The sequence below is a fragment of the Seriola lalandi genome, unplaced genomic scaffold (assembly GCF_002814215.2).
Source record: "Seriola lalandi dorsalis isolate HSWRI2012SDOR001 ecotype SW California unplaced genomic scaffold, Sedor1 jcf7180002054425, whole genome shotgun sequence".
Taxonomy (NCBI): domain Eukaryota; kingdom Metazoa; phylum Chordata; class Actinopteri; order Carangiformes; family Carangidae; genus Seriola; species Seriola lalandi.
In genome coordinates this window covers 1,272,833-1,287,037 of record NW_019524978.1, presented here as the reverse complement: position 1 = coordinate 1,287,037, position 14,205 = coordinate 1,272,833, and the positions used below count along the sequence as shown (strand labels likewise).

At 42.3% G+C, this 14,205-nt stretch overlaps 1 protein-coding gene across 3 annotated transcripts in view; it reads left to right on the top strand.

Annotated features, from left to right (window-relative positions):
* dop1a (DOP1 leucine zipper like protein A) overlaps positions 1-14,205 on the top strand; it is a 31,505-nt gene that overhangs the window by 14,758 nt on the left and 2,542 nt on the right. For all 3 annotated transcript variants that reach the window (XM_023410457.2, XM_023410458.2, XM_023410456.2), the window contains 18 exons: positions 1,952-2,477; positions 2,975-3,258; positions 3,345-3,497; positions 3,597-3,697; positions 3,884-4,149; positions 4,264-6,394; positions 6,670-6,781; positions 7,014-7,196; positions 8,165-8,290; positions 8,653-8,787; positions 9,218-9,273; positions 9,430-9,534; positions 9,764-9,830; positions 10,057-10,201; positions 10,895-10,974; positions 13,097-13,206; positions 13,454-13,603; positions 14,023-14,084. In XM_023410457.2, coding sequence (XP_023266225.1) covers positions 1,952-2,477; positions 2,975-3,258; positions 3,345-3,497; positions 3,597-3,697; positions 3,884-4,149; positions 4,264-6,394; positions 6,670-6,781; positions 7,014-7,196; positions 8,165-8,290; positions 8,653-8,787; positions 9,218-9,273; positions 9,430-9,534; positions 9,764-9,830; positions 10,057-10,201; positions 10,895-10,974; positions 13,097-13,206; positions 13,454-13,603; positions 14,023-14,084 — 4,792 coding nt within the window. The remainder of the gene's footprint in view (positions 1-1,951; positions 2,478-2,974; positions 3,259-3,344; positions 3,498-3,596; positions 3,698-3,883; positions 4,150-4,263; positions 6,395-6,669; positions 6,782-7,013; positions 7,197-8,164; positions 8,291-8,652; positions 8,788-9,217; positions 9,274-9,429; positions 9,535-9,763; positions 9,831-10,056; positions 10,202-10,894; positions 10,975-13,096; positions 13,207-13,453; positions 13,604-14,022; positions 14,085-14,205) is intronic.

Below are 14,205 nucleotides of genomic sequence, written 5' to 3'. Positions count from 1 at the left end.
CATGTCTAAAGATAGACAGGGGTTAACTGGATTGAGGTAGGCCCATAAGGGGCAGAAGAGAGGACAAGTAGACAGACAGAAGATGGTTAACCAACAGCTGAGCCCAGCTCGCCTCTTCTCTCTGAGGGAGAAGAGGAGTAGACTAGCCTGTGATGCCTCCTGGGTGTGCCGTAGTCATCAGTGTGGAAAGCATCCCACATACATCCACTGAATACTATAACATCTCCACCCCCCACCCTGAGGGACATATAGAGAACGTGCGAGCTAACTTGCCATCTGAGTCCAGGCTCCAGAATGTGCATGCTGCCTCGATCAAAATGTATCCTACGAAGCACTCAGGCCCCAAAGGCTGACTGTGACAAAGAATTGTATGAACCTGTAGGTCTGTCAGTCTGTCAGCAGCAGAATGTAAGTCTGGTGTACAATTCAGTCTACACTCAGGTCAGACCAAATACAGCCTCACTATAAAATGACCAGTGTACAGAACACAGCGCAGTGAAAGGTCATGGTTTATATTCAGACATCCATTATTACACCCCTTAGTTTGGCATACAGTCCTAACTGAATAAACTAAAAAAAATTTGTACTGAAAAAATACTGATATTGTCTAAGTTTATAAGATATAGTTACAGGTATCTGTAATTTTATGTTGCAGTTTGAGCATATGTTGTTACATATTACATTTTCTGGAAATTTAATGAAAAAAGCATTTATAGATGGGATTTTCTGAATTACATACCAGATGAATTTAGGTACTAAATCACATTGCAAATAAAGCTGGATGCAAAAGTCCTGTAAAAACCAATGTTGTCATTAAGCGGTTCTGCTTATTTATTTGCAACATTGCCTGCAATGGTCTTATATGGTATATTAAACAAAGTCTCAAGCAATAGTCAAATTGATATTTGTTGTATATTAGATGCTGTCATTTTGCCCAACCCCTTTATTGTCATATGCCATAAATGTAGAGTTTAACTATTATATTAAAAATAAACATACATTTCCATCTGATCATAACCAGTAAACATAAATAAATTTGATATAATTGGTGTCTAGTACTAGTCCCTCCGAGTGTTGGCAGGTAACAATCCTGTGTTTTAAATTTTGTTGTTGAGGCTACATATTTGTTGTCATCATACTTTTTTTTACACTAGACATTTTGTTATGCTGTTGCAGAAAAAGCACAGTGGTTTGTATTTACCATAATGGAAGACTGCATTTCATTTAGGTTAACAGTTTAAGGGATGACTTACTGGGACACTTGAATTGAACTGAGCATTAGTTTGGGTTATTAGTCACACCTGTGATTTTCACACTTTGACAAGTCATAATGCTGTCAAAATGTCCATGATTGTGCCGTTAAACACTCATCATCCATGTTCACAGGATCGTTCGCTTATGTTCAAAGCATGCTGAACAGGGAAACACTTGTCTCAAGACTTCTGGACTGCATCAATGATCAATGTTTCTCACTGAAATGCATATAATACATATTTTGTATTTTTTTGTGTAAATTTTGATAACTTTGTTATTGAAATTACACTGAGCTCAAACACTAGTTTAACCCTTATTATTTTTTCTTCTAACTTTTACTCGATTGAATTTGATTCATTGAACTGTGCTTACGTTTGCATTTCAATAAAGCACATACTCTGGACTGTGCATATAATATCTTTTTTACATTATGTTTGCTATTATAACTGTATTAGTACTTTGCTAATACAGTAATAATTGTAAAGACAACTACCTTTCAGGGAAACAATATTCATAAATTGAGTGGCAAAAGAAAGATCAATAAGAACATTATGGTCACAAATGCTCAATAGGGATATACAGAATCTGCACTTTTCACTTTTTCCTGGCTGTATTTTCAGGATAGCAAAGCACACCTTTCCCCTCTGTTTTCATCTGAATGCACTTCATCCCTGGTCTTACCCCTCTCTTCCTGCAGGCACTCCCTGCTACTCTGGAGGTACCTGGCAGTGGGGAGGTGTTTGAGGATGGGGAAAACCCTCCCAGCAGTCGCTCCTCAGAAAGCGGCTTCACAGACTTCGTCCAGTACCAGGGAGATGGGCCAGAGGAAATGGAACGAATCCCCCATCCCCACCCAGCAGTCAAAACAGGCCGTCGCTCCTCAGGCCCATCTCAGACCAAGCCTCTAGACAAACCAGTCATGCAGTGCTGCCTGGAGCACTTCCAGCAGTTTCTCTCACGACTAATCACCCTGTATATTACCCCTGGACGGGGTGACAGACCTGAGGGTGAAAGAAATGAGGTCATGCAGTCGGGGCCCTTGGTTTCAGAGGGCTCCCAGCACTGTGATTATACTGAGTTATGCTTGGGATCTGGTTTCGTCCAGAGGGAGTGTGTTGCTGCCTTCACTGCTGCCTGCCAGCTCTTCCTAGAATGCTCCAGTTTCCCTGTCTACATCGCAGAGGGTAACCTCAAGTCCTCACCCACACAGGAAGAGCAGTTAGGTAAGCACCAAAAACACTAATAATGAATGAAGGAGGCCTCTTTCTTTTAGTAAATACCTACTGTATACCTGCTGTTACTGTGCTTAATTGAGGGGCACTTGAATATTTGAAGTTTGAGTTTAGCTGTGTATCATTACATCGGCCGTGTCACAAGGGTGTAACAAGATCATTTTGATGGCTCCCTCAAATGCAGGCAGCAAAGGATCCAATTGGTGGATCCTTCGCAACCCAACCTATCCCAAGATACTTTTCAATGAATGAGTTAGACTCCACAAATAAAACAGTGTCCAAGGATGAATAGGAAATGCTCTGTAGACCAGACCATCTCATTGTGGTTTGGCCTTTGCAATCTCCAGTGGCTGTGCCCTTCGTGGGATGCGACCCCTGAATTGAGAGACAGCTTTTATGGATATTTAAGTTTTTAAAGACAGTAAAACCTTAGTAAAATATAAAAATGCACAACATTGAAATACTGTATATCCCTTGTGTCCATGCAGATGGTGAGCAGGTCCGTCCGCCAGTGTGGCTGCAGACACTGATGGATGCCTGCTGCCTGGCCAGTGACTTCAGCCTGCAGGGCGTGGCCATCTCCCTGCTCATGGACCTAGTAGGACTCACCCAGTCAGTTGCCATGGTGACTGCTGAGAGCGTGGCATCTGCAGAAAACACAGAGTCCGCCCAGCCCATGAGTCCAAGCCAGGGTCGAGTAGCTGTCGTCATCAGGCCACCCCTCACTCAGGGAATTCTAAAGTACATCGCTGACAAGACGGACTTCTTCAAGGTAGAGATTTTGCCTCAGGTTATGGTGGAGCTGTTGGTGGTCTTTACTTTGTCACTTTGTTTTTAAATCTATAATCTTTTTCTCAGAGTGTGGCTTTGATCTTGTGGGACCAGTTGAGTGAAGGAACCCCTCAGCATCATCAGCGCAGTGTGGAGCTTTTCTACCAGCTCCACAACCTGGTGCCTTCCCCCAGCATCTGTGAGGACGTCATCAGCCAGCAACTCATGCACAGAGACAAGGTCGGCACAAATCACACATAACCTGTAGGGTCATATCCACAAACACAAAGCAGAATCACACAAGCCATTAAACCCATACTGAACTACCTTTTCTTTCAGAGAATTCGGTTGGAGGCCCATGTCAAGTTCTCTGTTCTGTGGCATTTGACACGAGATTTGAACATCACCAAGTCGTCTCCTTTTTGTCGCACATTTGACAGGTAGGTCAGGATCTGCTGGCAACATGGAAATTGTGCTTAATTCATTTGAAGGCGCCCTTTCGTGATACAGCTTTATTTTGGATCAAGTGCCTTTCCTGTGATTCACTGTGCTTTTGATTTTCTCTTTATCTTTCTCCGTTCACTACTCTCTCTTCTCTCCCTACTTCTTTTCTCTTGGTCCTGCAGATCTCTTTTCATCATGCTAGACAGTCTGAGTTATTGGGATCCATGTACCAGTGCTGTTGGTCGGGCTTGGCTGAATCAGGTCCTTCAGAGGCATGACATTGCTCGGGTCCTGGAGCCACTACTCCTCCTTCTGCTCCACCCCAAGACCCACCGAGTGTCCATTCAGAGGGTACAAGCCCAGCGGCACTGGGCCCAGGTCTTTCCTGAACCACCTGAACAGGGGTCATCAGAACCCATCTACACCAGGGACTCTGGCTTCTCAGACAGTGAGCAATACTCTGGCTTTGCTCATAGTGACTGTGTCTTGACTGTTTGTTTCTGAGATGAGAAGAGCATCTGAGCAGCTTCTAATTTGTATTCTTGTTTCTTTCTGTCATTAGACTTCAGTCAGATCCACGGGGAGAGGGTTACACAAGAGGAGCTCCGAGGCCTGGCGATGAGCGACATGGAGCCATTCTGTCTGACTGTCAACCCGTTAAGTGACAGCCTGTCCTTACTGAGCCTGAGCAGTGAGAATTTGCAACTAGCTGGTGAATATCAGCCTGCTGACCAGCAGGGGGAGCCCCACAGCTCCGAGTCCAGTGGCTCTCATTCATCAACAGTGGAAAATGGCAGCTTTGAGGAACCAGAGGGTGTCAACAGCACAGTCATTGGCTCAGACCAACAGACTGGTTCCTCAGATGACATCTCTGAGGAGTCTATAGAAGAGATTGTGTCCTCTCTTATGAAAGAGCTAATAGACAGGGTTCTGAGTTTAGTAGACGATGGATCTCTTGAAGTTTCCTCTCAACCTGAAAACTGGCCACAGACAGACACAGACAGCACTTCCTCCGATACCTCGACTGGTGCCCGTCTTGACTGTGGTCCTCCTCCAGGCTCCAGCCACCAGACTCTGCCAGAGATGCTGGCTGGTGGCACGCTGGAGTTCTTCTCTGTCACACCGGCTGATATATCTGAAGAGGAGCAGCACAAAGAGGGAATCACCCGTCATAGTTCATCTCCTTCCATCGTCACACTGCCAGACAGCTCTGACCCAGCCACCCCAGACCACAACCTGCGGGTGGATGACCCTCAGGCCCGTAAGCGTAGCCATAGTAGCACCCAGCTCAGCCTTAAGGGGAAGATCATGGAGAGGCTAGCAGACAAATCTCCAGGGGCAAAGCCCAAGATAAAGAAGGCCAAGAGGAAAGAGGAGGAGAGGCAGAGAAAGGCAGCGATTCAAGCTGAGAAACTGCGCCCGCCAAGTATTTTCTTCGGGGACAGCCTGGATCTAGAGAACTGGTACAGCTGTGGTGAAGGTGAGGTGTCAGAGATTGAGAGTGACACTGGCTCACCCAGCGGGGGTCCTGGTGGGACTGTGGGGGGTGGCAATGTCACAGGACGCAGATCATCCTCTGCCCCACCTCGTTTTAACATCCATCCTCTCTACCAGCATGTCTTGCTCTACCTCCAGCTGTACGACTCCTCACGGGCCCTCCACGCCCTTTCAGCCATCGCGGCCATGCTGAAAGCTGCTCCCTCAGGGTTTGTAAGTGCCATCTCCACCACCAGCATCAACAACACCTACACTCCACAGCTTTCTTTGCTCCAAAACCTCCTAGCACGTCACAGAGTCTCCGTCATGGGCAAAGACTTCTACTGCCCCATCCCCCAGGACTCCCACTCCCACACATTTCGCAGCGCCATGTACCTGGAGATCATCATTTCACTTTGTCTCTATTTCCTTCGAAGCTATTATTCTGCCCACTTGGCAGCAGGCTCTCAGGACTTGGCAGGGAACCGGGCCATGCAGCTGACCAGTGTGGAGGTCTTAGCTCTCCTCTTCAGTGAGCTATCCAAAGTCACTGGTGGTTCAGCTAAGGGCTTTGCTAGTTTCATCAGTGATGTCCTCTCTAAGTGCAAAGTTCAAAAGGTGGTTCTCCATTGCCTGCTCTCCTCCATATTCAGTGCCCAGAAATGGCACGAGCAGCGGGTGGCAGGTGTCAGTGTGGCCACAGTGGAGGAGGGTCTGTCAGAGGACAGTGTGATCAACATGTCAGAGGACCAGATTGACAGCTGTAGTGCAGTCCAGTCACAGTTGTTAAGACTATTGCAGAGTCTTGTTGTACTTGAGCACAGAGTCCTGGTGCCAGCTGATGAAGGAGGAGAAGGAGGACCTGTGGGAGGCGGGGCTGGAGGTGGAGGGACAGGAGGTGGTGCTGGGGCAGGGTTTGAGATTCTCGGTGGGGAAGTGGAGCATGTCAACCCTCAGCAGCCAATGACATCACTGCAATACCTCCATGGACAGCCTATCACAGCGCAGGGTATGTTTCTGTGTGCAGTGATCAGGGCGTTGCATCAGCACCATACGTGTAAGATGCACCCCCAGTGGATCGGGCTCATAACAGCCACCCTACCCTACATGGGGAGGGTGCTGAGGAGGGTGGTGGCCTCCGTCACTCTGCAGCTGTGCAGGAACCTGGACAATCTTCTTCAGCAGTACCGCTATGAGACCGGGATAACTGACACCAGGTATTAACATCTACATGGTTCGTTCTGATATCACATACCATTTTGATAACTGCAGTCAGTTAAATCACACAGGCAGTACAGTGCAATAGCAAGGGTTTGGTCACCAGATGACACTGTTGACCATCGGATGCAATTGCTCTTTTATACATGATCCTTTTTTTGGATGTATTGACTGTGCCTAATGTGAAACACTTCAAATTCTTGTATTGACACTATAAGAGATATTAATTCAAAAAATATGCATTGAAACAGCATTTTCTCCTTCTATCTTCCAGACCCCAGTGGATGGCTCTCTGCATCCCTCCTGACCTGATTCTGACAGTGTTGGAGGGGGTAACGGCCATCATCCATTACTGCCTGCTGGATCCCTCTTCCCAGTACCACCAGGTGAGGGTGCTGTGCTCCAAATTATTGTAGCAGTTTATTTGTACACAGACTGTTTTATATACAGCAATTCTGAGTACAGGCCTCCTTTGCTGTATTTTAAATTTTTATGTATTTATTTGATACATTTGTGAGTACAATGTATATTAAGGTATGCTTTACATTTTCTGTTTCATTGTATAATATAGGATTGTACAATAAGTACTGACAGTTTTGTTGAATTTTCTGCTCTCAGTTACAAGTGAGTGTTGACCAGAAGCACCTGGCTGAGGCTCGTTCAGGTATACTGTCTATCCTCCATACCATCATGTCGTCTGTCACCCTTCTGTGGAGTGTCCTCCACCAGGCTGACAACTCTGACAAGCCAGCTGCTGCCTCTGCTGCCTCTACTTCCAACATCAACCTGGGCTCCACAAAGGTACACCAGGCTGTTTTTCCATCAAAGACACAGTAATAGATTATAATGCAGATTTAACCAGTTTTACTAAATGAGCCACAATAATTCAACAACTGCTGCAAGAGCTGAGGAAGGACAAGGTCTGACTGAACAAATGAAGAAATGAGAGGGAGTGTCCGTGATAATAAGATTGGCTTTGTCCCTTTTCATCCACAAAAAAATCAAATAGCACGTGTGATAAAGTAAAATTTGTTTTTAGGGCATAATTTAAAATGTCATTAGCACATAAGAGGTCAGGTGTAGACCAGGAAACCACAATACTGCCCCAGAGCTAACCCAAACATGTGGGCAGCCTAGCCCTAATAACTTCATGCACAATACCTGGATTATTGGTCTCAACATTAAGAGCAGAATCTCATTACTGGCAGTGAAGGACTTTTTTTCAGCAATGATTTCTCTGTATTTTTCTTCAAATAGTTATTAGCCTTGTCCAGATAGAATAAGTTTTTCCGGAGGTGGGCTGGAAATCTAATATTCACTCAGATAATACAGGGATTTTTATCCTGCACAGATCATAATTTGTAGTCGTTACAGAACCTGTGTGCCTGACAGGGAAACAATAACAATAATGTACCAAACTTACTTTTCCAACTAACTCCCATGTTTTGTCAGTTTGATCATTTTAGATTGGGCAGTGGGCATAGTACTTCCGAGCATTACAACATTAATGATAATGTTTGACAATTTATTTTGTCTGAGTTCACATAATACATGTAGAAGGTAGCATATAATACTGAAAATGAGATGTCTCCACAGTAATTTGAGCATATTACACTCAGATTTATTTCTTGCCTGCTTGTTTTCCTTGCACAATATACTATAAAGCATTTGGTGGCAAAGCCTGTAGTCTGTAGTGTGTTGTAACTGAAATTGTTGCATAATAAGTTGTCAGCTGTTTAGGTCTAACCCCGCTTAAATCTGTTTGACAGAACCTCCGTCAGCAAATTCTAGAGCTGCTGGGTCCAATCTCTATGAACCATGGAGCTCACTTCATGGCAGCGATTGCCTATGTTTGGAATGAGAGGAAACAGGTCAAGACCCCAGTCAGAAATAAGGTGAGTGCTGTGAAGAAAAAAAAAAGGTCTGCCCCCATTTAAATCAGTCTTTTTTTTACTTTCAGGTGTAGTCATTTGTGTGAAACATAACAGCAGGACTTTTCACTCCAACCTCCTACTAGTTTGGTTCCTAGAAGAGATGCCTTAAAATTGCTATTTGAATGATGAATTATTTTGCCATTACTGCTCATGAAAAAAAATTTTCAATGCTTGACTACTGTCTATTCACTAGATACTCAATAGGTACAGACCAGAATGCAGTACACACATTGTTCAACATAATTTAAACATACTTTATTCAAGACTCAATGTGTTTTAGTTCCACGTACGATTGACCTGTATTTGGACTGTGTGTCTTTCAGGTGATTCCTCTAGCCAGTGAAGAGCAGCTGCTGCTGGTCGAGCTGGTTCGTTCAGTGAGCGCCATGCGCACTGAGACAGTCATGCAGACAGTCAAAGAGGTTCTGAAACAGCCACCTGCCATCGCAAAGGACAAGGTTTGTGTTTCTATTTGTGCTGATGATGCCAGCTGTACTGTAACTGTAATGTTACTGAAGCTTAAATGGCTTCATCCCCATCATCTGACTCCTCGGCAAAAGGCTATATGAGTCCCTGCAGAGCTGTAAGGGCTTTCTGCCCAAGTATAACCACATCACAAATTTCACTATTCACAACTGTAGCAGAAGTTCTTGATTTGTGAGAAGTGAGAAGATTTATCACACTTCATTTTATCATACATGTTCATATTTCTAAAGCAGGAAGAAGGGAAGAATGAAGCTTGTAGTAGTTAATTATGCCTTTTTTGGTGTGGAATATTGTGATTTTTGTTCTTTGCTTTTTCACAAGGACTTTATTTTATACTTTATTTAGTCTTTAAGTTTCACCTTGTTCATGGTCATTCATTATATTTCCTCACTACACCTACAGAAGCACCTCTCTTTGGAGGTCTGCATGCTGCAGTTCTTCTATGCCTATGTCCAGAGGTGAGTCCACTGCTTCCCAACATTAGTATTTACTTGATTTATCTTTGTTTTTTAACTTCTATTATTGTTTAAAGCCATCTAACCTTCATAAAGTGTGCAGAGCCTTCTAACCTCGTTTTACTTTGTGTTCTTGATTGTGCCCTGTTCTTGTCCTAGGATCCCTGTGTCCAGTTTAGTTGATAGCTGGCCATCCCTGCTGGCGCTGCTGAAGGACTCTGTACAGTTAGGCCTGCCTGCCCCTGGACAGTTTCTCATATTGGGGTTGGTTTCTCTTCCTTCTATCATTTTAGTTGTTGTAAAGGTGTCCTTATATCCTCACAACCTCTGGGGATTAAGTTGTATTAATTATACTTACATTTGCCAGTTTGTGGCTATTAGTGGGTAACTCACAGGTCACATTGTGGATTTGAATAAACCAGGATCCAGAGATGACACCTTATACATTTTAACTTATTTAACATGGCACTCCATTTGTCTTTCTTTTCTCTAGAGTTCTGAATGAGTTCATTTTGAAGAACCCCAACCTGGAGAGCAAGAAGGACCAGAGGGAGCTGCAGGTGATTACTTCAACTGCCTTCAATTCTTAATTGTTTGCTTAATGTCTTTTAATAAGGTTATATAGTTTTCTCCTTTTATTTGCCATGTCACTGTGTAGTTTTTATGTCATTTTAATGACAAATTGACGTTTTTCTTTACTTTCATGATCTACAGCCACACAGGATTATAAAAAATGCATTACAGTAATCTTACCTGACTGGATATGACTGTTCTTTCTGTATTCAGGACGTGACCCATAAAGTCGTGGAGGCTATCGGGACAATTGCAGGCTCCTCTCTAGAGCAAACCACATGGTTAAGGAGAAACCTGGAGGTGAAGGCTTCTCCTCAGATAGTTGTGGATGGAACCAGCCTGGAAGCTGATGTAGAAGGTGTGTTGCTTTCATTCACTAATTGCATTGAAGAAAGTACCAATGAAGACCATAACTGTAACATTGAATTTTGCTACAGTATATATCAGCCAGTTTCACACTAAACTTACAAAAACAGAAACAGAAACTGATGTCTATGTCTAATTGCAAAGTGAGAAAAACAGCTTTAATATACAGCATGTTTTGTTCTTCATCCCTTTCCACATTGTATCACAGCGGTGGAGAGATTTCTGGGTGCTAACAGTGTAATCAGATATAGCACTGCAATAGGATTCAAGTTTAAATAGAGCTCATATAACCTAGGTCAGCTGTGGATGTTGACAGACTTTAAAAGTCAGTTGAGTTGCCAGTGAGATCAGTTGATTGTGAAGTAGTAGTTAAGTTAGTTTTGTATTTGTGTTCAGGGTAGTCTGTATTTTGGAAAGGGAGAGGTAATTTTTGTTTATACTAGAGCTGTATTATAATCTAAGGGATTAATGTAATCCAGCTAAATGTAGCAATTAATCTGATTATGAGGTACTGAAACTATGTAAGTGGTCAGAGCAGAGCACTTAGATGCTTCTGTTCACATACACCACAAAAGCATGTGAAATGTGAATATATTTTGCAGATAGTCTGTATGCTTCAGCATGGCATTATTAATATTTTTCAGCTATGTAGCAGCTGTTAATGTTTGCTATGTGTGTTTTGTAGATTTAATGCTCACAGTGATGGAGGCCTCCAGCTTCACTCCATCAGTGTACAGTGTTCACGCCCTCACACTGTTGGCTGAGGTAAAACACTCATGTCTCTGTGATTCAGCTCAACCCTTCCTGCACTACTTTCTCAGTGTTTCTCAGGCCATCAGTCAGAGGCTCTGCCGGTTGTTTCCATTGTTGATCTTGATTATGTCTCAAGCTGCTCTCACTCACATTCACCAGCACTGTTTAGTCCTGTTGCTCTCAGGCACAGCCCTACAGTACACTAACTACACACAGTACACTCCAACTGAGCTCCATACAGCTGATTTACAACCACCTTCCCACCTCTAAACCAATAAATCAGTGTGTTGGGTTCAGTGTTGTGTGTTGTGAATGTGCTGAGCTGGACAATTGAGATCATGCATCACATTCTTCCACCCTGGCTGTTTTAGATAAGTGTGGAGCTAATTATGCAGATTTTACCTGTGCTTTACTGTTGTTTGCAGCTTTATTTACTAATGGGTTTATTTGTGGCAATATATCAATATATGTTGCAGTACAGTTTGTCATACATTTGGTTGGTGCAATAATATGGTGCCTATACATAATTGTGCCTTTCATACAAGAAATGCAGCTCAAAGTGCTTTACAATAAAGAAATTACATGCACCATGTGCTTCACATGGAAAACACTGATTCTATCCCTGTTTTTATGTTCATTTTCATAATTAGAATAACTTAAGATGGAAAATAAAACCCACTTGATAATAATAAATAAAAGACTTTGCCAAATGACTAAATGTAAAACCAACTTAGTAATAATAATAATAATAATAATGATAATGATAAGAATAAATAATAATAATAATTGAAGAATTATAATAATAAAGAATAATAAGTGTGAAGCAAAGTGCAAAAAAGAATTACAAGGAAAGTCGTAGCTAGGTGATGCCTAAAGCTTTCTTTTAAAAAGACTTATCAAGTTGGCTTCCCTGATATCTGTAGGTAATTTGTTCCATAGCTTTGGGGAGTAATTACCAAAAACCGAATTCCAGATTTTCTTTCATCTGTTGCTGAGATCCTCTAGTAAACCAGCAGCAGACGATTGCAATACTCTTGAAGGCAAATTGTCAACAAGGGAGTAAGCAATGTAGCTTGGTCCTAATCCATTAAGGCCTTTGTATATAAGGAGGAGGATCTTAAAATCAATTCTAAATGTAACAGGAAGCCCGTGCAGAGCAGCTAAAACTGGACTAATGTGCTCTCTCCTCTTGGTTGTGGTTAATAGCCGAGCTGCAGAGTTTTGAATGAGCTGACGTCTCAGTGTGTTTTTTTTTTTTTTTTTGGAAGCCAGTAAAAAGTGCATTACAATAATTGTGTCGGTTTGAAACAAAGGCATGTATCAGTCTTTCAAAATCTTTTTGATTTATAAAAGATCATACTTTAGCTGCTGTATGTTTTTATGGTGGAAATAAAGTCTTGAACCTCAGATTTAATCCAGAGAGTTAATTTCCCCAGATTAATAAACAGCATTTCTTTTCTTATTTTAGGGCTGACTAGTAGGATTTGGTTCAGCAGAGATGTACAGTTGTGTGTCATGAATATGGGAACATACATTGTGCTCTCTGACGATGTCACCAAGTGGCAGCATGTACAGTAAGAATAATAATGGACCAAGGCAGCTCCCTAGTGCAATCCCCAAAGCAGATGTCATGTTCCTCAGACGCATGATTTCCATGACCGATGTAAAACTTTCTCCCTGTGATGTATATTTTGAACCACTTTAACTCAGTCAAAAAGACTGACCAACTTGTCAAGATGATTGATTAATATATCAAGGTCAAACGTATCAAACACTGTGTTCAGGTTTAAGAGGACAAGAATTGAGACTTTCTATTTTCATCAAGTTAAGCAGTTTCAGTGCTGTGTTGTGTTCTGCAGCCTGAATGAATTCTTTCAGGATGTTGTTTATTTGCACTAAAACTATCTTTTCAAGTATCTTACTAATGAAGGTTGGATATTGGCCCATGGCTGGTCAGAGCATTACTGTCTAGGTTTGGTTTCTTTATTGTTACAACAGCTGTTTTGAATGTATCTTGGAAGATGCCAGTTTGAATAGATATAACCTTGATGTCTTCTTTCTAATAATATTTTGTAAGAGCATCAGTCTGTTGACATGCTTACTGAAAACACTGAATGCTGCATTTATTTATCAGGTGCTGGCTCATCTGTTGGACATGGTGTTCTACAGTGACGAGAAGGAGAGGGTGATCCCACTGCTGGTTAATATCATGCACTATGTAGTGCCCTACCTCCGCAACCACAGGTGTGAACAAGCTTTTTTTTTCATTGACTTTGACTTTTAGTGTGTATTTGTGTTTGGATGCTAACATTGTGTTTTACACAGCTTTAACTTACAAATTCCACTATTTATTTGAGTTGAAAATGTCAAGAAAAGGAGAAAATAAAATCTTTTCATGTTACGAAGGGGGATGAAGTGTGAAAATGAGTCACGGCTGATCAAATGCACGTTTTGAATTTGAAAGTGTAATGTTTCCTTTTTCTCCTGGCAGTGCTCACAACGCCCCCAGCTACCGGGCCTGCATCCAACTGTTAAGCAGCCTAAGTGGGTACCAGTACACCCGCCGAGCCTGGAAGAAGGAGGCCTTCGACCTCTTCATGGACCACACCTTCTTCCAGATGGACTCCTCCTGCGTCAGTCAGTGAGTAGAGGAGGGAAGTGGGCTGTGTGTGGGTGACCACTTTTATAGCTCCTGTTAACATGTAGCCTAAATGATTACATTGAGATGGAGGAAAAAAAGAAACACATTTATTCAGGATGTAGAAAATGTACTTAGGATCCTACAAAATAAAGGTAGAACACATTTTTAAAGAAGTGGGTAAGTCAGTTATTATCAGTATTTCTTCAAAATAATTGGAAAGCATCGTCACACAAAAAGCTTACTGAAAAAGCGGAAGAGATGCACTTTAAAGTCAAAGTGTTTAAAAGATACCTATATTTTCTATCAACATAACTTAGTAATGGCATATGTTAATGCCAGATACAAGGGGCTGTGTTTGTTACTTTGTCTTACTATGTTTGGGGGAAAATTAGTCTAAGATAATGTCTCTCATTTTTCAGCTGGAGAGCCATCATTGACCACCTGATGACTCACGACAAGACCACATTCAGAGACCTCATGAGTAAGCCTTGCGAATCTTTAGCACAGTTTAGTTTATAAATAAGTGTAGATCTTACCACTAGGTGTGGTTATGGACCATTTACCAGATCATGATTACGTAACTGACACTTGCAGAGTGTTTT